At 35.7% G+C, this 25,626-nt stretch overlaps 1 protein-coding gene across 4 annotated transcripts in view; it reads right to left on the bottom strand.

The window, feature by feature from the left end:
• LOC113078342 (multidrug resistance-associated protein 5-like) overlaps positions 1–25,626 on the bottom strand; it is a 42,507-nt gene that overhangs the window by 1,869 nt on the left and 15,012 nt on the right. For 2 of the 4 annotated variants that reach the window (XM_026250663.1, XM_026250666.1), the window contains exons 10-28: positions 25,063–25,419; positions 24,796–24,867; positions 23,090–23,214; positions 22,935–23,007; positions 21,969–22,172; positions 20,590–20,715; positions 20,175–20,286; positions 18,974–19,158; positions 16,158–16,304; positions 11,728–11,857; positions 11,452–11,605; positions 10,198–10,326; positions 8,529–8,715; positions 8,305–8,394; positions 5,883–6,075; positions 5,606–5,765; positions 2,121–2,199; positions 1,908–2,021; positions 3–167 (exon numbers count right to left, since the gene is read on the bottom strand). In XM_026250663.1, coding sequence (XP_026106448.1) covers positions 3–167; positions 1,908–2,021; positions 2,121–2,199; positions 5,606–5,765; positions 5,883–6,075; positions 8,305–8,394; positions 8,529–8,715; positions 10,198–10,326; positions 11,452–11,605; positions 11,728–11,857; positions 16,158–16,304; positions 18,974–19,158; positions 20,175–20,286; positions 20,590–20,715; positions 21,969–22,172; positions 22,935–23,007; positions 23,090–23,214; positions 24,796–24,867; positions 25,063–25,419 — 2,802 coding nt within the window. The remainder of the gene's footprint in view (positions 1–2; positions 168–1,907; positions 2,022–2,120; positions 2,200–5,605; positions 5,766–5,882; positions 6,076–8,304; positions 8,395–8,528; positions 8,716–10,197; positions 10,327–11,451; positions 11,606–11,727; positions 11,858–16,157; positions 16,305–18,973; positions 19,159–20,174; positions 20,287–20,589; positions 20,716–21,968; positions 22,173–22,934; positions 23,008–23,089; positions 23,215–24,795; positions 24,868–25,062; positions 25,420–25,626) is intronic. The other 2 variants (XM_026250665.1, XM_026250667.1) reach the window with 2 other exon arrangements.

Below are 25,626 nucleotides of genomic sequence, written 5' to 3'. Positions count from 1 at the left end.
ACCTGCCCCTGGTCCAGGACCATGATCCTGTCACAGTTGAGCACAGTGTTGAGGCGATGGGCGATCACTAGAGAGGTGCAGCCTCTGAACGAGGTGCGAATCGTGTCCTGAATGAGGCGGTCTGTCTCTGTGTCAATAGCAGCTGTTGCCTCGTCTAACAGCAGGATCTGAAACAAACACAGCACAATCAATCTCAATACAAATCTGTTTAATGGCCGCTTGTTGTTTTCTTTCTGTACATTTTAAGTTAACAGGATTTTCCCCCTGTGTTGACATGTTTAATTGACACTGTGGCAGGACACATCGAATGGCTTGTCTCCTTGTCATTAGAATAGCCAGTAACGAAACAAAGATGAATAACTCTTTCCCCATCAGCATTTTTGAGAAAAAGTTTCCAGCCAACACCAATTTTTTTGATGATTTTCACTAAAATGTGATGGGCTCCAGTGTAATTTGAATGTTTGAATATGCAATACACCAAAATAAAAATATATAAAAAATAAAAAAAAATTCTAGCTTAAAGCATTATTTTTTTTAAACAACACTTGAATAAATAGGTTTCATAAAAACGCGTAATTTTGGGCAAAAAGGTGAGTAAATAAAATGTTTATCAAAAACTAGATCTGGGTAATATTCAGTATGATTATCAAAGCATAAATAAAGTAAATCGCTTCCATCGACACCTCAAAACTTGTTCAGACATACACCACTTCCTGGATCAACACTTTACTCCATAACATTATACAGTTTTCATTTACATGCTGTCTATTTCTGATGATCATTATTTTTAATATGCATCTGTTTACATAAGAGATCACTCGTTTCTCCGTCCTGTTCACGTGTTTTTGCTTTGTACTTGTTCAGAAGATGTGGAATAGCGCCCCCTCGTGTATAACAGTGAAAACACACACACAAAAAAACATCAAAACTCTACTTTGGCGGGAAAAGAGTTAAACTGTAACATTATCTAAATCAGCTGTTCTCAACCAGGGGACCTCAGCAAACTTTTAAGAAATAAAATATGATAAAATAAGTATTAAAATAAGCTAAAACAACTAAAAATAATATATTTCTTAATTCACTGTTTTGTTTGAAGAACCAGGATACCCAATGTCCTGGAAAACTGGAAAATATTAATATAAATATTATAGTGTCTCATTTTAAAAGGGATTTCAACTTCCATTCTTTCTTTCTAAATAAAGAAAATGAAAACTTTAAAATCCTTAGGATTATTAATAATGAATACACATTTTTCTAGTCATGCCACGCTTTAAAATAGATTAGAAACTGTGAGTAAAAACATTTTTAAATCACAAATTAAAATGTAAGAGTCATGTAAATTAATTGGCTTAAAAAGAGCGAGATCCTTGGAAAATATTCAGCTTCTAAATCTGTTGGAATCCTGCGAATATAATTATTTTAATTTTAATTCTTATTTATACAGAGACTAGGAGTGCCCATAGTTGATAAAACATTTGGGGCCTTTTTGATTTTTATTTTTAGCAAAATATAGGGCCTTGAAGTCAAAACACTGAGGAACCATTTTTTCCCCCCTCAGGAATTATATATCTGTGTCACTGACAAATGATTTTTAAATAGTCATTCACTGTCTGCCATTGGGTGGCAATGTTTCATCGCTTCACAACAGATTCACCAGTGCATCTCAACAGCAGGGGAATAACAATGATGAATGCAAATAATACACTGCATCTAACCATATAATCAAATATAGTCAAAGCAGCTGAATCAACAGCTTCATCGATTTTAAAGGGGGAGAAGAAAGCTGTAACTTTAGGTTTAGGCATCTTGGCACAACTTCTCTTTCGTGATAGAGGCTAGTCATATTAGGCATGGGTTGTTTCTAGTTTAAATGGGTAAGTGAGAGCGTAGGTGATCTCAACTGTTACCTTGCTGTGTCTGAGAAGAGCTCTGGCCACACACAGAAGCTGTCTCTCTCCCACTGAGAAGTTCTCTCCGTTATCCGTCACCTCTGAATGCAGTGAATTAGGCAGCTGGCTTACCTGAAAATAAATCAACATGGGACTAATCCACAGCTACTCCAAAGCCGATACCAAGTCAGACTTTAGAAAATCGAACCAGGAACTTCTGCTATTACTCACCATGTCCTTAATGTGCGTTTTCTCCAGAGCTTCCCAGATCTGTGCGTCTGTATACTGATCCCAAGGATCCAGATTTGATCTGTTGGTGATATAATCAATTTAGAAAACATAATCTGACCCTAGTCTTACTGATTCATCAAGTGGATGTTATTTTTGAGGAAATGTTTTTTTTTGTCTGTAATCTTTCATCAAAATACAAGAACTTGCTCAACTTTTGAAATGAAACTGCTGTTCAAAAGTTTGGGATTAGTACGATTTTTTATGCTTTTTTTTTTTTTAGAGGAAGTCTATTTTGCTAATTGAGGTTGCATTTATTTGTTCAAATATACAGAAACAAACAGGAATACTCTGAAATATTATTACAATTTAAAATAAGTGTTTTCTATCTGAATATATTGTCAAATGTAATTTATTTCTGTGATGCGCAGCTGAATTTTAAGCATCATTACTCCAGTCTTCAGTGTCACATGCAGGGGCGGATGCCAAATGCCACCCTAAAAGAAAGCCTTGCCACCCCTGCTGCCACCCCAGTGGGCAGCAACGAATTAAAGGTTATGGCCAATTTGAAAACTTACGAGCGCGAATCTTTCGTGATTCGTGATCCCGCTCCGAACTCCCAAACTGACTCAAATGATTCGCGAACCCGCTACGAACTCCCGAACTGATTCAAATGATTCGCGATTCCGCTCCGAACTCCCGAACTGACTCAAATGATTCGCGAACCCGCTCCGAACTCTCAAATTGATTCAAATGATCCGCGAAGCCGCTCCGAACTCTCGAACTGATTCAAATGATTTGCGACCCGCTCCGAACTCCCAAACTGACTCAAATGATTCGCGATCCCGCTACGAACTCCCGAACTGATTCAAATGATTCGCGATCCCCAAACTGACTCAAATGATTCGCGATCCCGCTTTGAACTCCCGAACTGACTCAAATGATTCGCGAAACCCCAAACTCTAATAATTAACAAAGTATTAATATACTGTAATATTTTGTTGTTGTTGTTGTTGTTGCTAAAAAAACAGACCTAAGCCATCAATAGCCTTTAAAATGGCTTAAAATGCATTATATAAAAAAATAATGAGGCAATAATGATTGGTTAATAATAACACTGTTAAAATACATAATGTAGACAAATACAAAATACACTATTTATGTACATGTTCTTACAAATGCCATGTGATTGCTGCTGTTACACTTACAGGACACGCTACTGACCAAACATTTCATTCAAATATTCACTTAATCTTTCATTTTTGGCCACCTTTTTGGTATAGATGACACAGGCTTTATAATTTCTTCAACAAAAAACATGCATATCACAACCCTTACAAAAATAAACCATGGTTTTATCATAGTAAACTAGAGTAAATTAGAGTCATAATAAAGTTATAGCCACAGGTAAATGTCGAGAGCTACAATTGTGATTTGTAAATAATACAATTTATTCATTTAGTTTTTTATTTGATTAAAGTTATTTTTTCACCCCTATAGTAGGTTTTTTTTCCATTATCATATTTGAGGAAGGGGGCACAACAATAAATCCTGCTTATGGGAACCCTTAAGGTGTTGTTATACACGTCTCTGGGAATGTGTGCTTTACCACACACACACACACAAACACACACACACACACACACACACACACACACTGAACCATGCGTGGTGTTTTCAGCTCTTCACTATATTGACACATGATGATGCTACACATGTGGATTTCACCATTTCATTTGATAAAACTATCATCATTTATTCGTATCGTATACACAGACTGACAGAAACGGCAATGTCTTTATGTCAACCGGTCAAAATAAAATTTTGGTGTAACTTTGAAGAAATTCAAACAGAAATATAATACTATTGCACAGAGTATGCTATACTTGATATGCTATGCTTCCTATTAGCTAATAATAATAGTTCATTAAAAAACACAGAAACTCTGGTTATAACCCACCAAAATAAAAGTTTGGTCTAACTCAAAGAAATTATGTAAGAAATTGCTTAGTAAAATATACTTAAAAAAGATATACTAAAACATTATTTTAAAGGAATATCACACAAGTTTTCATAGAAGTTTTAATTTAAGCCTGCCAAAACAATAACACCATATTTTTCAGAAACAATTTCTAAAAGGACATTTGTATTTGTGCCTATAATGTTTATTTATTATTATTATTGTCAGCTAATAAAATCAATGCTTCATGGACCATATTCATATAACATCTAAGGCTTAATCTAGCTCTTGACTGGTTGAGTTAGATGATGATTAACACTAAACTCCCCAGCTGGAAATGTCATTGGCTGTTAAAATCTTGTGTTTCTTATAATAAATTGACATATTGATAACACTGAACCTTTTATAATGCTCTTAATTACATGTTGATACATACTGTATGCATTAGTGAGTGTGTGGTGCTTATGGGGTATGGTCACTTATTCTTTATATGTTTGTAATTTTGTTATAACTGTTTCAAATGCAAGACATTGATTGCATGAGATTAAGTTTGTAAATGATAGCCTGTGTCCTTTTGTAGTGTGCACATATATTTATCATCAATCTGTGATAACTGTGACTAAATTCAGTATATATACGTCTGCCATATGTTGCCACCCCTCAAAAATTCCTGCCCCCTTCTCGCCACCCCATCAATATTTTTCTAGATCCGTCCCTGGTCACATGATCTCCAAAAATCATTTTAATGTGCTGGAATCAGTTTTTTTTCAAATCTTTGATACTGTTTTTCAGGATTCTTTGTTGAATTAAAAATTTAAAAGAACAGAGTTTATTCTAAATAAAAATATTTTCTAACTATATATTATCTAAGCCAGTGGTTTTCAACCAGTGGGTCGCGATGGTATTGCAGGTGGGCCGCCAATTACTATTAAAATAAATAATAATATTGTTCATATATGTAAAAATGTCTATGTCATAACACAATAACATCGTTTCATGTATAATTAAATAAGAAAAAATAAATATTAAACTGTAACTATGCTTCCACTATTCAAGCTCACTGATTGGTTTAAGAATAAACTCCCAATTTATCTTAGATATTTTTGCTGCTTATGCTACAGAACAACAGCAGTTGTGCCAAGCGGTACCAGCCTGAGTTATTTTCTGTTCATTGCCAGTTCATCCGATAAAGACAGTTAATAATCGATCTCCTATTAACCCAACAATAGCGGGGTCAGTTAATTTTTGTGCAGTGGGCCGCAAAAACATATGTGTTTGGTTGTGTGGGCCGTGAGTTAAAAAGGTTGGGAACCACTGCCTTTACTATCCCTATTCATCAATTTAACAATTTTTTCTCTAAATAGACTTTTCTCAATCCAATCAATTCTAGACAGGTAAAATGTCTATTCCTACTTTTTTTCTTGTTAAATATCCTGTTTCACATTGAAATACTGTATGTGACATTGTGTAAGTGACATGGGTTGCATCATGTTGACTTCATGTCTTGGTAAAGTGATGTGGACCGTACCTGACAGAGCCAATGAAAAGAACCGGCTCTTGGGGGATGACTGACAGCTTGCTCCTCAAGTCCTCCAGACCGATGTGAGCGATGTCGACACCATCAATGATGATTGATCCCCGGCTGAGCTCCACTAGTCTGAAGAGTGCGACGCCCAGTGAAGATTTCCCTGAAGAAACAACCCACCTGTGTCACAAACTATATCCTCCTCCAGTAATATGACCAGCAGTAGAGATGAACACAAACAGCATCTGAGAGGATAAAACAGCCAAGCAGACAGGTGTACCTGAACCCGTTCTGCCAACTATCCCAATGGTCTCTTCTGGAAGAACACTGAAGGAGAGATTCTTCAGCACCAGAGGAAGGTCATCCCGATATCGCATTTCCACATTCTGGAAGGTGATTCGTCCTTCTTCTGGCCATCTGGAAACAGGAGCAGAGGAGCCGCAGATCTGCCGAGGACCCTCGCTTTCCAGGTTCTGTGAATAATGATGATCTGCATTTACAACAGCCACCAGGCTGACCAACGTGCTTTACAGAAGAGCAAGATTATACCACATACACAGAAAACAGGACTACCAACAAAGCCTGATCACAGGATTGCATGCTTCTAGTCGAAATGTGTAGTGATGAAGAAGTTCAGAGAGGTAGACGGGAGCTTGTTATGTAGGGATTTACATATATACTGTACAAAAGAGTCTATTCTCTGACCAAACCAGTGTAGAGATCTAAGAATTTGAGTGATGTGTTCATGTTTAGGACACTTTAAAAGAAGTCTGGCCGCAGAGTTTTGGACAAGATGAAGACCCACAATTTAAGACTTAAATGTACTGCAATATAAAGAATTGCAGTTATGCATAACAAACACATGGACAGCCATTTCTAAAGTTTTAGGAGAGAGAAAGTTTTTAATTTTAGGCCTGATAGAAGCTGACAGAAACTGGATCCATTAACAGAAGACAGATGTTTCTCAAATTTTAAATGCTGGTCAACAAGAACACCTAGGTTCTGCACCTGTGATGATCAAAAAAAACGGATAAAACTTAACTCGGGACTTCAGTTCTCATTTGGACTGAAAACAGTTAGAGGAAATTTTGGGCTAGGCATGACTTAACCTCCTCTAAACATTGCAGAAGAGAAGTAATCACAGTGGAATTGTTTCTTTTGATTGGTAGATGGGTTTGAGTATCATCTGCATAGAAATGAAAAGATATACCATGTTTTCTTAGAATAGAGCCCAGAGTTAGCATGTTAAGAGAAAATGGAGCGGGAGCTAAAACAGAGCCTTGTGGAACACCATGGGTCAGAGGTGCAGGGGAAGTGTCTAAAAACTTCCTGTCAGACAGGTATGACTGAAAAGTTTCAGAAAGTTTGCTGTTATATCTACCCTAGACTCTAATCTGGATAATGGTGAGAAGTGGTCTATGGTATCAAAAGCGGCCGATAAATCTAAAAGAATAATAACCACAGAGTCTCTGGAATCAGTAGAGAGGTAAATATAATTTAACACTCCCAAAAGGTTGAAACCAGACTAAAAACCAGATTAAATAACCCAATAAATACATTTACTTGTCAGAAAACGTAGAAGTTGATTAAGCACAATTTTCTCCATAACTTTTGAGATGAAAGGTAAGACAGAAATTGGCTGAAATGTTATTTTTTTTTTATATAAAAATCCTTGTGAATAAAATAATTGTAAATAATGTATAGCCGCCAGTACACATCAAGCTTTTCTAGTGATTTGTCAAGTTTACAGTTACTTTACATACATGAGAAATATGATCAAACAGCAAAGGTAAAACTTCTCCAAAGTCTGATTTGGTGAATGGATTCAACTCGTTCGCTAAAATAAACCAATTTAAAAGAATGATTCGTTTGTGAACCGAACATCACTCCAGATTGTTTGTCTGAGGTTCTGGATTACAGGTAATAATGCTGTAAATAATGAACAGTTTCTTGCACAGACCGATCGTTTCACTTCATAAGACCTCAATATATCACCAGGAGCCACAGGTATAAATTTTGTGCTCCTTGATATGCTATTTTATTTATTTTCAAAAACGGGCAGCTGCTGACCACGGTTTCAGCTAAAAGCTTTCCTCTTCTTCATGTACATCTCGGATGGCCTGAGGGTGAGTAAATTAACACAAATTTGCATTTTTTGCTGAACTATTCCTTTAAGAGTGTACAATGGTCATTATGCAAGGCAAGCACATAGGCTGTAGTTCACTATGGAATTTCACAGTTTGATTTATAAGGAAGCTGCCTTCATATGGAGTTTTACTGCACTTTTTTTATTCGTACAGTTACTTTCCTACAGCAACTTACTTTTGCATTGCAAAATAACTTGGATACTTTGTCCTTCAGAACTCAGTCAGACCATTATTGGCTTCGTTAATCACTGTAAAATGCTTTCCGCCACATGGGTGGCAGCTAAGACAGCTGTACTGCTCTGCTTTGATAAGAGCCTCCTGAAACAAGCTGTGTCATACGCTATAATGTTCTGTCTAGCAAAAAATGCCTCTCGTGAAGCCTGCTGAGCGTGATGTAGCAGGCTCACTATGCAGCGCTGACCGCTGGGCTCAGCCGCCTGTGCAAAGCAAAGATCTGGTGTCTTTTGTGCGCTGTGTCAGCTGAATAACAAATGGTTTGTCGCTTCCTATTTGCCATTGACACAACCAGCACGCATGTGTCACAGGAGCTTCTACCTTTATGTAATGATTGATCCGCTCTACTGATGTAAAACGGGCTTCGGTTTCAGAAAGCAGCCTCACGGTGAACTGAAACAGGCCGGTTAGCTGGATGTGGGAAGGGAAAGAAAACGGAGTAAATAACAACTGAGCAATAGTAAGTAATGTGAATTAATGACGGCACAGTAACAGTTCTTCCCTACAAGCTTCCCCAGTCATAGAAGTGTGCGAGAGCGGCGCACCTGTACGGCGTAGGAGATGGCCAGACCGGCGTAAGCGGGAGGAATGCGGCCGTGCATGAAGACGATGAGGAGCGCAACGGTGGTGATGAGAGAAATGCTGATGAGGTCCAGACGCACAGCCAGCCAGCGCATAGCACAGCTGAACAGATAGTGACACGCTTGGTTTGTGTCCAGCAAGGCTTGATTCCTGGTGGAATATATCCAGTATTTAGCCTTATTTTTTATAAGCTTATTCATAACATACTTTTAATTTTCTACACAAACACACACACACACACACAGTGTGTACAAACTGTATATTCTATGGCCCTACACCAACCCTACACCTAACCCTCACAGGAAATATGTGGATTTTTACTTTCTCAAAAAAACTCATTCTGTATGATTTATAAGCGTTTCGAAAAATGGGGACATGGGTTATGTCCTCATAAGTCACCCTCTCCTTGTAATACCTGTGTCATACCCATGTCATTATACAGAGTTGTGTCCTGATATGACACAAAAACAAGAGCAAACACACACACACACACATGTTGGTATATGTGGTTTAAAGGGAATCTCCATAGGCGTAATGGGTTTTATTCTGTACAAACTGTATTTTCTATTGCCCTACCCCAACCCTAAACCTAACCTTCACAGGAAACTTTGTGCATTTTTGGATTTTGAAAATAACTAATTCTGTATGATTTATAAGCATTTTGAATTACGGGGACACTAAAAATGTCCTCATAAACCACCACCCTCATTGTAATACCTGTGTCATACCTATGTCATTATACAAATTTGTGTCCTCATTAACCACATAAACAAGCTCACACAAACACACACACACACACACACACACACACACACACACACACACACACACACACACACACACACACACACACACACACACAAGAACACATATATATATATACATACAGTTAGATAGATAGAGTCTCTTTTGCTCACCAAGGCTGCATTTATTTGATCAGAAAAACTGTAATATTGTGAAATATTAATACTATTAAAAAAAAAAACACTTTTCTATTGTAAAATATTTTAAAATTGCATTTATTTCTGTGATCAAAAGCTGTATTTTCAGCATCATTCCTACAGTCTTCAGTGTCACATGATCCTTCAGAAATCATTCTTATGTGCCGATTTGCTGCTCAAGAAACATTTCTGATTATTAATGTTGATTAATGTTGTCATTACTGTCATTTCTGATCAATATAATGTGTCCTTGTTGAATAAAACAATAAATTGATTTAAAAAAAAAAAAAAAAAAAAAATACAGACCCCAACCTTTTTAAATGGTAGAATATGCATGCATTTATGTATTGATTATAATATAGTACATAATCTAGATTAAAACATATAAGTATATAATGCATTAATCCAAATAATTCTTAATTATATTTATAATTACAGGTTTTATTTAAAACGTAAACTTATTAGTGTGAATTGTTACGTGAAAAGTGTGTATAATAGCATTCCTTTAAAATAAAAGTCACTCGCTGATGCATTGCCATTTGTGAGTGTGGCATCTATGCACTGTTTGAACTTGGTGTAAACTTTCTGAGGCCACGGTATTTACAGCCCTCAAGTAAAGTTTCCCTGCAGTGTTTGCTTCAGAGAAAAGTTCTGCAAAGTCATGGAGGGCATCCTGTAGTGTGAATATTACCTGTGTATGAAGTCGGCCCCCCTGCCGTAAGCATAGATCGTGGACAGGCCTTGCAGGCTGCTGGTGATATGAGAGGTGAAAGGGGATTGGCTGATATTTTCCAGGCGCTTCAGCTCACGAATGAGAACCCTTTGGGTAAAAAGGACAATCGGAAAAGTATATTTATATATATATATATATTTTTTTTTTTTTTTTTTTCAGTCCCTTACAAAAAGTCAGCCAGTCTGAGAATATGAGCGGCGATATACGGCTGGGTTTTGATCAAAGCTGTGGCTCATCTCATCTGCTTATCTGTGCGGCTCACAGAGCTGTCTGTGATGTGACAGGTTAGTGGCCCACAGGGGGCAATAACAGTGAGACGGAGGGGATCTTCCTGGCTGAGCTGCTGTCATTTCTGGCTTCTGAACTGATTTATATGGGGCTTTATGGGGCCTGTCACACGAGGCAGAGCCAGGGTATTATTGATGAGCAATCAGGCTGATTTCAACTTGTAAGAGCATATTTGAAAAACGCATTGCATGTGAATAATGTTATTAATGATTCATACTTTTCTTAAAAAGAGGCAGAGCGAAGGAGATCAAACAAGATTTCTCTTAGACAGATCCTATGAGAATATATTTATAAGGGTGGTTCTGTTGTCTTTTTAGACATATTTAAAAACAATAGTAAAGAAAAAATATTCCGTTCAACAAGGCTGCATTTATTTGACAAAAAAACTGTAATATTGTGAAATATTATTACAATTTAAAAGACCTGTTTTCTATTTTAATATACTGTAAAAAGTAGTTTATTTCTGTGAGCAAAGCTGAATTACTCAGGTCTCTCTCTCTCTCTCTCTCTCTCTCTCTCTCTATATATATATATATATATAAATTAATTTCTTCTATTATAACCATTTATTTAAAGTGTAGCAATTTTACAAAATGTATTAAACAATATACTAAATTATTAAATTAAAAAAAAAAAATTAAAAATATTTTTTTTTAAGTTACTTTAAAATAAAAGCCACAAGGTTCAATATTTTTCATGGTTTTCTGATGCAATGTCATACTGTTTGAACTTTGTGCAAATTGTTGGAACACATATTAGTTTGTTAATCAGCCTAAAACACACACACACACACACACATATATACATATATATATATATATATATATATATATATATATATATATATATATATAATTGGTTCTACTTTATACAGTGACACAGCTCAACTATCTGTTTGACCCAATGAATAAATGAAGACCAAACCTGGAGATGCGGTTGACGATGAAGAGGAACGCCCCTAAAGGAAAGATGGAGAACAGGAACCAGGGAAACACAGCACCCACCAAACCCAGGCAGAACAGCACTAATGTCACGTTCTGGAGCAGCATTTCGGCTTGCATCGCCAGACGCACATCAACTACACAGAGGAAGACCAGAGAGCCAACGTGTGAGAGAGCCAGACATCAAACCGCTTCGAGACGCCCCCGTCATCCTGCATGTGAAAGGATGTGTGAATAAAGATAGAGAGAGGTTCCTCACCTTCATCCATGTCCCTGGAGAACCGGTTGAGAATGCGTCCCAGGGGTGTTGTGTCGAAAAAGCGCATGGGGCTCAGAAGTAGAGTCTTAAATAGTTGATCATGCAGAACCGAGGCTGCCCGCACAGTGCACTGCAGAAACAACACACACAACACTGTTAATAATGCATGCACACAGACACAACCCAAATGCTAATAAATGGCCCGCTGATTTATAAAAACATACAAAATTCTTTATTTAAGATGCATAAAGCAAATAAACGGGTCAGGGATGCACACAAACATTGAAACAGCCATAATAGCTAGATTTATTCAGATACATTATCTGGTTAGAAACAATAGATTATTTTAATCAAGAGGCCACTTTTCCAGCTTTTATGGTGCAAATGAAAGTTATTTATTATTACAACATATTTAATATCAGTGTTGGGGGAAATTATTTTTTTAAAGTAATGCATAACAAGATTGCATTAATCCCTTTAAAAAGAAACTATCTGTGTTACTTGATTACCTTTAATGGAAAGTAATGCATTGCTTTATTTTTTCTCATCTAATCTGGACTTGCTTGTATGTTTTTAATTAATAAATGTATATAAAAAAAGTTATATATTTTTTGCAAATGTACCTTTCAAACCAAAAGTGAAATGAATAAGCCTCAGGCTGAAGAAATTAAATACATAAAGGATTATGTTTACCTGCAAGCATTTACAGTAGCTCAAGCTTTTATCCAAAGTACCTTATTGGAGGAGCGTTAGTAATTTTTCATGTAGATAACAATATTTGCAGTGTACAATGTCATGTTTATAAGAAAACTAGTTTAGGAAACTAGAACAGAGGAGAAATGGAGAACAAATTAAGAAAATTATTTTATTTTTTGTGAAAAATATTGGTTTAGTATCGTAGTGATTAAGTGAAAAAGTAATACCCCCCCCCCCATAAGAAAATACTTTAATGCAGTGAAGATGTATTAAATTTTAAAGTAAAATTACAAGAACATTACAAAAGATTTCTATTTTAAATAAATGTGATCTTTCTTAAATTCTGTTCTTGAAAAAATCCTGAAAAATAAAATGTTTTCACAAAAATATAAAGCAGCACTAGTGTTTTTAACACCGATAATAATCAGAAATATTTTAAATATTCAAATCAGTATATTAGAATGATTTCTGAAGGATCATGTGACACTGAAGACTGGAGTAATGATGCTGAAAATACAGCTTTGATCACAGGAATAAATTACAATTTAAACTATTTTACAATAGAAAATAATTTATTACATTGTAATAATATTTCCCAATATTACTGTTCTTACTGTAATTTTTGTCAAATAAATGAGGCATTAGTGAGCATACGACTTCTTTTTATTAAAGTGAGATGTGATACATTAAATATATATAATAAAAAATAAAAGATATTTACAAATACATTTTAATTAAATTAATTTTGTCGCACAGAGAAAATAAAGTGGCTGGTATTGCTGTGCAGTGCATCAGAAATAGAAAAACAAAACGAACACTTTTCAATGTAGACCGCTTCTTTAATTATAATAAAAATACCACCCTAAAAGAAAGCCTTGCCACCCCTGCTGCTACCCCAGTTGGCTGCAACGAATTAAAGGTTATGGCCAATTTGAAAATTTACGAGCGCGAATCTTTCGATTCGTGATTCCGCTCCGAACTCCCGAACTGATTCAAATGATTCGCGAACCCGCTTTGAACTCCCGAACTAACTCAAATGATTCGCGTACCCGCTACAAACTCCCGAACTAATTCAAATGATTCGCGAACCCCCTCCGAACTCTCGAATTGATTCAAATGATTTGCGATCCCCAAACTGACTCAAATGATTCGCGAACCCGTTACGAACTCCCGAACTGAATCAAATGATTCGCGATTTCCAAACTGACTCAAATGATTCGCGAACCCGCTCCGAACTCCCGAACTGACTCAAATGATTCGCGAACCCGTTACGAACTCCCGAACTGAATCAAATGATTCGCGATTCCCAAACTGACTCAAATGATCCGCGAAGCCGCTCCGAACTCCCGAACTGATTCAAATGATTTGCGATCCCCAAACTGACTCAAATGATTCGCGATCCCGCTACGAACTCCCGAACTGAATCAAATGATTCGCGATTCCCAAACTGACTCAAATGATTCGCGAACCCGCTCCGAACTCCCGAACTGACTCAAATGATTCGCGATCCCCATAACTGACTCAAATGATTCGCGATCCCGCTACCAAAAAAAAACTTCCTCCATTCTCCCATCCGCGCTCGCGACCGCTCGCACCTCATGTTTGCGGTTGAATGTTATGATTGATGGATGAACATCTATGCCAGGGTAGAGTAGCTACATCAGCAATCCAGCCAAGAGAAAAGAAAACTAAAAGTAAAAAAAAAACATTGGACGTTGGACGAGTCTCAATTTAGGGACCGTCTCTAAAGTTACATGCGATATTGGTATACACTTTGGTGGTGCTTATGGGGTATGGTCACTTATTTCTTATATGAACTGTTTCAAATGCAAGACATTAATTGCACGAGATTAAGTTTGTAAATGATAGCCTGTGTCCTTTTGTAGTGTGCACATATATTTATCATCAAACTGTGATAACTGTGACTAAATTCAGTATATATACGTCTGTTGCCACCCTTCAAAAATTCCTGCCCCCTTCTCGCCACTCCATCAATATTTTTCTAGATCCGCCTCTGTTAGCACTTTACACACCAGGCGTAGTAAATGCATGAACGTCATCACTGCAGCACATATAAACACAAATATTCCCAAACACATATCAGCAGACCACTGAGAATATGCCAGACATGCCTTTGTAATAAAATTCTTCATGGGAAAAAAATATTACCATTTGGATTTGATGCTTTCTGGCACAAGGGAACAAATTCGTTCCATTAACAGAATATGTAAAGTTCCCAAATTTGCAATCTTACCTCTGGGTAAAAAGAGATTAGCCATCATCGAGGAATTAGTGAATACAAGTGGCACACAATTACACAGACACATAACCTCTCTAATGTGCTGTCAGCTCTGCTTAATGGAGAAGAGGGCACGGGTTCCTGAGGGGACACATATACTCAACCCCTCAAGCTCAAAGTCAAGACACTGGACAGATAAATGGATTTAGCCTGCAGGCAGTTTCAATTAAAGAGCAGTAAAAAAGAGAGAGAGAAAAGCAGACACTTGGCAATGTCATGGATTGCAGAGCAAGGATTTGATGTGGAAATGAAACTGAAACTATGGAAAGAACACTGTTTTAGATTTTTCACTTATAATTATTAAGGCCAAAAGAACTTGTTTGTTTGAATATTGCAAATAAATAAAATAAGGTTATACAGACACTTCATATTTTGTTTATTGCATTTACTATATGTAACCCTTAAGGGTTAATTTCCACTGATGTGTGGTTTATTAGGATCAGACAATATTTGGCCAAGATACAACGTTTTGGAAACCTAGAATCTGAGGGTGCAAAAAAAAAAAAAAAAAAAAATCAAATTATTGAGAAAATCTCCTTTAAGGTTGTCCAAATGAAGTTCTAAGCAATGCATTAGCAAAAATTCATTTTTTATATATTTATGGTAGGAAATTTACAAAATATCTTCATAGGAACAAGATCTTTACGTAATATTCTAATGATTTTGGCATAAAAGAAAAAACTATATTTTTGACCCATGCAATGTATTTTTGGCTATTGCTACGAATATATCCCAGAGACTGCTTTTGTGCTCCAGGGTCACATAATATACTTTCAATAAAATGTTTGCATTGGGAGTGTAAAAGCTGTTTTATAAAAATTGTGGCCTGAGTTTTTGTTGCATTTACAATTTTGATGAGCAGGCATCATTAATGCGCAATGTTTGGAGCACTTTAAAATAGTAATCAGTTTTGCGAAGCAATTGATTCAGTTGATTCAAAGCTTCCAAAAAGGATTGTCTGCATCAAAGTACAACAACATATAAAAAAAACAACATATTTTTACTCCGAACGTGTGTTAATCTAGATGTTTTTAATTAAATAAAATTTCTTTGTACATTTTATTCAGCTACATTAATAGCTGGTCAAATTAACACATGAGAGTTTAATGCAGTGCATGCCTACTTTAAATGTTTTGGTGCATGCTTATGGCAATATATTTCCACAGATCTAATTAACATGATAACGATATAAAATTTGTATCGTCAAAAATGGTATATCACATGCATAGTCAATAACATACCAGTTTGCAAAAACTACACCACTGTGGGAAAATGCATTAATTGCAACGCCCTCTTGATAGATTAACCTGCTACTCTCAGGTTGATTCAGGCAGTGATGAATAGTGCATGAGCAAAGAGGAAATGCATCTGCTTAAGTGTTTGATAAAAAAATACAGCTGTCTGTAACGGAGACAAGAAGGTAGCTCCAGATTACCTTGACGAACACCAGTCCTCGCACTGTCTTCAGGAAGAGCGCCGCCCCCATGGATAAGACGTACACCCTGGAGTAGTACTGCATGTGTGGATTCAGTCGCATGCTGTCGCTCTCAGTAGTCTGGTTCCCCAGCAGCACTGAGGAATTCTACAGAGACAAAGGAACATCACCTTGAAGACGTGATCCTTCCCTGGAGATTCCCAACAAACCAGCTGAACTGCGTGCATCAGTCCCATGCTCAATTATTTTACAGAATGCGAGTTAACTGCAACATCTGTTGCCGTGATTGTCCCTCTGAGTAAATCGTGTGGAGTCTGGCACTTTTAATTAGTTTCGGGATTGATGTTCATTTCGGCTAAGCATCCAAACTTGGCGATTTCAAGCTGGTGGTTTGTTGCCTTTAGAAATAATTCGCCCAAAAACGAATCCTGGCATTATTTTTTCACCATCATGTCATGTTCCAAAACTCCCAGCTGAAAAAAACTTGTTTTTTTTTCCCACACTTGGAAAAGAAATTGGTTTTACTGGTTATAATGGGATTTGTATTGGTTTGAATGGAAACTGTAATGTGGGTCTCTATTGGTGGCTTGTTAAAACCACTTAATCCTAATGGGATATGTCCCAAAACACATGAGAGAATCCCATTTTTAATGGTTAAAAGTTGATGGTTTGTGATGGTATTTGTACTGGAAACCATTAGAATCTCTGTTGTTGTTTTTTCAGCAGGGCTGTGAAGACTTATTCCTTCTGTCAAACTCAAAATGAAAGACATTTTTCCTTGCAGTTATAAGGAATGTGTAAGCTTTCAAGCTTCAAAGAGTGTACAAAAGAACCAGAAAAGTATCATAGTCCATTTTAAAGGGTTATTTTACTCTAAAATGTAAATTCTGTCAGCATTTACTCACCCTCATGTCATTCCAAACGCATAAGAAATTGGTTCAATTTCCTATCACAAATGAAGATGTTTTCAATCAAATCTGTCTCTCTACTGAAATTCTCTGGTGACTCAAAACTCTGATGCTTTAAAATATTTATAAAGATATTCCATAAAGTAAATCGATATTACTCAAGCAGTTTAATAAAGGCCAAAACTAGCCAGCTAAGCCAGTAGTAGTACTGACAGTGTTGTGTAAACATGGCTGATGGTGCGACAAAAGAGAAACAGATAAACCAATTCAATTGAGTCATTTACGCTGAAACCGCTCCGACTGATTGATAGTGACTCAGAGCAGGTTTACGAATCTTTTAAATCTCTGAACTTTGGAGCGTGTATCATGAATAATTGATTTAGAAAAAAACTATGAAAGCGGGTTTGAGATTTTAAAAAAAATCAGATTGCAACTTCAGAACGTGAATAACGAATGATTTGATTTAGATCGGACCTTCGGAGCAGGTTCACAAATCATTTGAATCAATTCATCGGGATTTCGGAATGTGAGTCATTTGATTTAAATCTTTGGTGCATTCCAAACGGAATAGATCACCCTGAAAACAATCATGGCCGCCATATTGAAGGGTCATTCCAAACCGAAGTGCTCGAAACGGTCCCATTCAAATGGCCATGAATAATGGTTAGTGAATCATTATTCAGATCAGGATTTCGGTTTAGAGCCACTAAATTGTTGTTTATGCAGGTAAAGTTTAGCTAGCAGGAAATACAAATTAATTAAGTTATATTTTCCTATATTATCTTATAAGCAGTCAAACAATCCAAAGAAAATATCTTTAAAACAGAAAGAAAGGTCACTTATAATGCTGCCAAAGTAGCATCTTCCTAAGAAGAGTGCCAAACAGCTACTTCTTTCAATGTCTGACTTATAATTACGTATGTAAACATCATACTAATTGCTTGATGCATGTGAACAAGTTTCATTGGATTTTGCTTTCAGGGGTGTAAAAAGTACTCAAAAAATATACTTAAGTGAAAGTACAGATACTAAGTGAATCATTTTAAGATTAACTGTTTTTTAAGGGTGAGAGTGAGTAAATGATGAAAGAATAAGATTTTTTGTGGATAATTGTCTGCATAATTAATTTATTAATTATTTATTTGGAGCAAGTGGATTTATTTTCTCCAAAAATAATGATATGTTATTATTTGCAACTAATTCATGAACAAACCAAGTAACTATTGAGATGAAAAAAATAATATATTGACCGTATTGGAGATTAATTTATAATTATTATTTTTCTTTTGAAACATTTAATAAAAACAAAGAATGCACTCAATCCTGTGCATTCAGACATAAATAATAAATTTACTTTTGGGGAAAAAACCTTGCTACGTCAGTATGCATCCTCACATCCGATGACAAACTTTTGAAATCAGAATATAACGGCCTGATAAAGCTGAAGTTTAATGCATGTTTTCATACATCAAGCATGCGTTTCTATTTCTTTCATTTACTATATTTAATGTGCATAAGATTAAGTTGCATTTTTTAAATATTACACACAATAAATAAAAAACATGCATACTTAATGATTTAGAAAATGTAAACATTGTAAACATTGCAAGCAATGTGATCAATGGTGACAATATTAATTTGAGGGTGAACTAACCATTTAAGCTATTATTCACAGAAGAAATTGTAATCCACCTTAATTCTCTTTAGTACTTTGATGAAAGATCATGAGCAAGTAGCGAGGGAACAAATGATTCTTTAGAGTCAGATCATGTCAATAAACAGGAAGATGGGAATGATTCATTCAATGATTCCTTCATACCGATTAGAACGTCTCCTTTTCTTTTCCTCAGAAGAAAGAGAGAGGATGACTGAGGTGCTATTGTTAGCTGAATGATCAGTTTGTCTCACCCCGCTGCCCTGTCTGATCCAGTGACTGAGCCACCAGTTGCTGAAGGCGATGCTGCCGGTGGTGAAGAGGAAGAGGAGGATGTTCACGATGAAGGCCAGGGGTCCTCCAGCAGCCTTGATGTAAGCAGCGTACACAGTCCAGGCCACGGCCCCGCTCCCCTTTTCCTCCGTCTGCATGAGCTGATCTGTGAGGGCCACATCAGACGACAGAGAACAACAACAAAGAATAAGACTGTTAAACAACGCTTCCTAAAACAGGTCACATGGCGGCTAGCCAATGACCAAACCAGATCAAAGAAATCAGCCAAGTGATTTACTGATATTGCTGATATCGAGTAAAACAGTCCTAGGATGTTTGTATGACCAAACTTGTGTTTGCATCGTTTCAGATTAGTGCATACAAGGCAAATGTTTGTGACAAACACAATGTGTTCTTCAAATTAATACTGAGAAAAATCTGTAGTGTATATATATTGGATAATGCAATGCAGTTAATGCACTTTTGTTTATTCTCAAATTGTAAATTCATAACAACATTCATATACACACACACACACACACACAGACATGCAGACATACATACATACATATATATATATATATATATATATATATATATATAAGAATATGCTTTTTATTATTATTAAATTATGAATTTTTAGTTGATTATAAATTATATATAATAAATATAATATGCATTACTACAAAACAAGAGCATGAAAAGCTGAATAGATGATGTATAATTTTCAAAAAATTCATTATTTTTATTATTATTATTTATTTATTTATTATAATACAATTATAATTAATTATAATTAAAGTGTGTGTGTGTGCGTGTGTGTGTGTGTGTGTGTGTGTGTGTGTATATGTATATATATATATATATATATATAGAGAGAGAGAGAGAGAGAGAAAAAAAGAGAGAGAGAGAGAGAAAGAGAGAGAGAGAGAGACAGAGAGAATGTATTTATAAATATTAAAATATTTATAATAAGTTAACAATTACATAAATGCATCAACACAAAACTTGATATGATCTAAAAAAAAAAAAAAAAAAAAAAATCTGTATACAGTTTGTCATTTTCAAAGTTTGATTTCAAACATTTTCAGCTTGTTTTGCTACTTTGTTGCTGCTGGTAAGTTATGGCTATGGTAATGAATCTCCAGAGTCCTGAGCAGAAGCAGTGAATGAAACCCTCACCTCTTTTCTTGCTCTCAGTGTGAGGTTTGGCTGCAGGGCTGACATTCAGAGACCGCGGGCTGCTCTCCTCCTCGGCCCTCTGCTCGCTTTTCAGGTTCTTCTTCACTAGGTTCTGGATGAAGGATGAAGAAAAGAGAAAGAGAGAGACCTGGTAAAGAGCAACCCGCACCTGATTAACCGAACAAATGAGCCAGAACGAAGGCTGCTGGGTCATTAATACAGAGATCAGTGACAATGTCCCTCGGCTGTTACTCCCACAGATCGATTCACGTATAAATTACAAAAGCACGGCGTGAATTAACATTTCAAACCCAGTGGCTGTGCAGCCCGTGGCTCATGAATTTTGCAGTGGGAGATGTAGGATGTTTTGTGAGCGTGTGACCCTGGTGTTTTCCCATCGGGCAGCATATCGCACCTCTTGCTGCACGCTGTTGAAAAGAGCAGCGTAGTCTCGGCCTTTCTCCATCAGCTGGACGTGTGAGCCGTGCTCTGCTATCTGACCGTCCTTCATTAACACCACCTCATCACACTCAGGCAAGAACTGCAGAACAAACACCCGCCGGAAAAGACAGAGAGGGTCAGAAAATACCGTGAGGAGACCTTATTACATTAACACAACCATAAGCATATTCACATCACATTAGAAGCGATGCATGTTTGTTTTATATTCATTGAGATCTTTTCTATCAGTAGCAGTACATATATTAGTCATCTGCTTGGTAAACAAACAAAAAAAAGGTTTTAGGGATATTTTTGTGTCTTTAAAAAATGTCAATATGAATGCAAGACATGCCATCAGTTATCAATCTTTTTTTTTTATATTATGATTTTTTTATTTAACGGTAACGGTAAATATTGGATATAGATCATCATACTGTATACAATATGCATTATCAGCTGTTAGGCCTTTTTAAATCATGCCCATCTATAAGCAATATAAATGCTCCTTAATGTCAGCTGTACCAGATATGAATACTTATGCAATGGAATCATTTATTTTTTTACTTTTAATAAATTTGCAAAGATGTTAAAAAACTATTTTATGCTTTACCATCATTTGTGTGGAGTGCAGATTGATGTGGGACAAAAATTAATTTAAAGCAGTTTAACATAAGGCAGCAACATGAAAAAAATGAAGGGGTTTGAATACTTTAATAAATAACACAACTTAATAACACAATAAATTAAATTAAATTAAATTAAATTAAATTAAATTAAATTAAATTAAATTAAATTAAATTAAATTAAATTAAATTAAATTAAATTAAATTAAATTTAAAAAATTAAAATTAAAAATTAAAAATTAAAAATTAAAAATTAAAAATTAAATTAAATTAAATATAATGCCTTGGTAACTAACCAAAATAAATTAAGTTTAAGCTGAAGTACTTGCATTACTATAACTGAATTATTAATTGTAAGAAATCTTTAAAAAAATAAGCTTAATAGAAAAAAGAGAGTAAAAAAATGAACACAAAATAAAATGTAAACAAAACCTGAAAACATACAAATAAAAACTTAATTCTAAAATAACAGCTATGCAAAGAAATAAACATATAAAAATAAATTTGTTTTTGACTTGTTGTTAGCATGAATTTTAATTATTTAAAAAAATATTTAAGAAGCAGAAAAAGAAATTTAAAGCCATGCTGTGTTATTGATAAAGGAACTGCCTAACGATAGCCTTTGCAGTACAGCACGGCCTCTCTTCAGTAAAGCTTGGATGAGTACAGCGTCCCGTCCCAGTCTGTGCTGTGTCTGTGCACTACATCACATGCATTCATAGCCTCTTGCCTGCAGCTGGTGCGTGACAAAGATGACGGTCCTGCTCTTGGCCGTGCGGCGGATGGCTCTGTGGAATATGTGTGATCCCACACGAGCGTCGACGGCACTGAGGGGGTCATCGAGCAGAAGGACGGGTCTCTCGCTGTACAGCGCTCGAGCCAGACTCACTCTCTGACGCTGGCCACCGCTCAGGTTAGCTCCTCTCTCTCCAATCTACAGCAGATCATTCACTTTAACTCAAAACTAACATGTGACCATGCACCACAAAACCAGTCACAAGCATCAGTTTTTTTTTTAACTGAGATTATTAAACAGTTTGTTAATACAGCTAAATGCCACTTTTGTGCTCTTCTGTGCCTCTTCTGTTGTGCAAAGATGAATCAATTCTTCCTAATTGCATTTTATTATTCTAATTGAATTTATTGTTTAATTAAAACATTCTGAAGAAGTTAAAAAAAGAAAAATGAATGAGTTTGATATAAAAGATGACATAAGGTTAATACAATGCCACTGCAAATCACTTTGATGAGTCATTTTTTTTGAAGATATATTTATTTATTTATTTATATATAAGGCCGAGATACAACTATTTGAAAATCTAGAATCTGAGGGTGCAAAAAAAAAAAAAAAAAAAAAAAAATATATATATATATTTATTGCAAAAATTTGTCCTAATGAAGTCCTTTGCAATGCATATTACTAATCAAAAATTGCATTTTATATATTTACAGTAGGAATTCTACCAAATATCTTTATGGAACATGATCTTTACTTAATATCCTAATGATTTTTGGCATAAAAGAAAAATCGATCATTTTGACCCATACAATGTATTGTTGTCTATTGCTACAAATACACCCCAGAGACTTCAAACTGCTTTTGTGCTCTTCATATGAATTAAATTTGAACGACCTTGTGCTGTGATTGTGTTCGTCGAGGTCAAAGTTCATATTAAGAGCATTATAATACAGATACCTCAGTCATATCACCGTATGGCAGCTCAATAATATCAGGAAACAAACAGCAGGCTTCCAGAACTGCGTTGTACCTGGTGAGAGACGAGCAAAAAACGGGTTTAATTTTCGAAGACTTTTATGCAGAACTCATTTATGCATGAATACGCTCCCTACTTCTCCTCAATGTACTTTTTTCCGAACAGGATGTTCTCCCGGAGGGAATCGTTGAGGATCCAGGCCTGTTGAGCAACATATGCGAAGTCTCCGTTTACAGCCACTGAGCCGCTAAGAAGGGTCATCTAGACAGAAGGAGGAGAATCAGACCTTTACATCTGCTGAGAGAGCCAGCTGCTTTATGTCCAGGCTGCTTTATGATGGTTAAAGGGGTCGTTAAAAAAAAAAAAATCAAGGTTTTTCATTATTTACTCTAATTTTCTGCCAAACCCATATGCTGTTATTTTCTCAGTGGAGGAGAAACACTCATCCTCTCAGTAAAACAACAGCTGTCAACAAATACCACGCCATTGTATCACATGACTTGTATACTAGTTTTCCAAAGTAACTTTCTGTGAGAAAACCGACTGGAATTTAAGGCGTTTGTCACTAATGATCGTCCCCAAATCAAAATGTGTCATCTCCTATGTCTGTTGTGATTAAATCCTTGATTTACTAAATACATAAACCACAGAGTTATCCATAGATAAAATGTAAAAATGTTACCAACTCTAAAATTTCAATAGTGGTTAATACATTTAATGGGTTGGTCACATTTTTAATAAACAAGACTCTTAAGCTCAGAAAGGATGCATTTATTTGATGAAAAATACAATAAAAATAGTAAAAATTGTAAATATTATTACAATTTAAAATAACAGTTTTCTATTTGGATATATTGTAAAATGCAATTTATTCCTGTGATGCAAAGCCGAATTTTCAATTTCTCTGCTAAAGAAACATTTCAGTGTTGAAAACAAACTGAATGTATTATTAAAAAATAATAAAATAAAAAATATAAAAAATATAAAAAAATAAATTAAATTAAATTAAATTAAATTAAATTTAATAATAAAAAATATATATATATATATATATATATATATATATATATATATATATATATATATATAAAATAATAAAAATTTAATTAAATCAAATCAAATCAAATCAAATCAAATCAAATCAAATCAAATTAAATTAAATTAAATTAAATTAAATTAAATTAAATTAAATTAAATTAAATTAAATTAAATTAAATGCCTTGGTAACTAACCAAAATCAATTAAGTTTAAAATGATGTACTTCCATTACTATAACTGAAATATTCATTGTAAGAAATCTTTAAAAATAGTAACAATTTTAAATATTATTACAATTTAAAATAACAGTTTTCTATTTGAATATATTGTAAAATGTATTCAATTTATTCCTGTGATGCAAAGCCGAATTTTCAATTTCTCTGCTAAAGAAACATTTCAGTGTTGAAAACAGCCGTGCTGCTTAATATTTCGTGGAAACTGGGATACTTGTTTTCTTCTTCTTAGTATTCTTTGATGAATAGATGATGTAAAAATAAACAAAAAATGGATTTATTTGAAATAGAAAACTGTTTTCTGCCATTTTTGACCAGTGTAATGCATTGCGGAATACAAGTATTAATATCGCCCTTTCTTCAAAAACAAAAGCCTCCAAAAGTAGAAAATAAATAAAATAATTAATGCATTAAACAGATGCTTTTATCCAAAGCGACTTACAGTGCATTCAGGCTATACGTTTTTACTTATCATGTGTTCCCGGGAATCAAACCCCCAACCTTGCGCTTGATAGCACAGTGCTCTACCAGTTGAGCTACAGGAACACTAGTAGTGTGTGTAGTTCCTCACCTGTCCCAGTAGAGCAGATAACAGCGAGCTCTTCCCACTGCCGACTCCTCCACAGACCCCAAGCAGCGCCCCCTGGTGTACAGCGCAGAAAACAATCCAGCAAATCACATCACAGCTATTTTATCGAAGTAGACTCAATTTAATCCTGTAAATAAATGATGCTGCGTGCGAGACTTGAGCTTCCCATGAAAACCTTGCTTTCGTCTGAATATAATAAGAGACGTTGACCTTTGACACTGTGACACATGCACTGAGGTATGGCAGTACCTTCCGGATGCAGAGGTGTATGTGGTGCAGGGTTTTGTGCAGCGGGGGTCGGATGCTCTGTGTGGAGGTGATGGTGCTCTGTGGGCTCTCTTGCTCCATGTGTGTGAGGAGGTTGTGTGAGGCTGCGTTGGCTTCCTCGCTCTTCTCTTTGCTGTCTTCTGCGCTGATGTACAAGCTCAGTTTCTCCCTCTTCAGGACTCTCCTCATGCCTCCTCTTTTCTGCTGCGCTCGGCTCTGTTTCCCCGGCGAGCCGCAGGTCTTCTCCCACGCCAGTGTGGCGTCTTTAAACTCCACCGCATTATAAGGATCTTCCGTTTTGTTTGAGATCAGCTCCCTGTCCTCCATCATAAACAGCTTCTGTGGGCGTTAGAGGAGGTTTTGAAATAGACAATCCTGAATTTGTTTAGTAAACACTTAAGGAAACATTCTCCAGTGAGAACAAAATCAGTTTCATGTTGTTCCAAAACTGAATGGCTTTCTGTGAACACTTAAGGATAAATACTACTCTTCTTTATAAAAATTGTGAATGATGTCTGGGACTGTTAAAGGGATAGTGCACCCAAA

Source organism: Carassius auratus, unplaced genomic scaffold (assembly GCF_003368295.1).
Source record: "Carassius auratus strain Wakin unplaced genomic scaffold, ASM336829v1 scaf_tig00025379, whole genome shotgun sequence".
Classification (NCBI taxonomy): Eukaryota; Metazoa; Chordata; class Actinopteri; order Cypriniformes; family Cyprinidae; genus Carassius; species Carassius auratus.
This window is presented reverse-complemented; position numbering and strand designations above follow the sequence as displayed.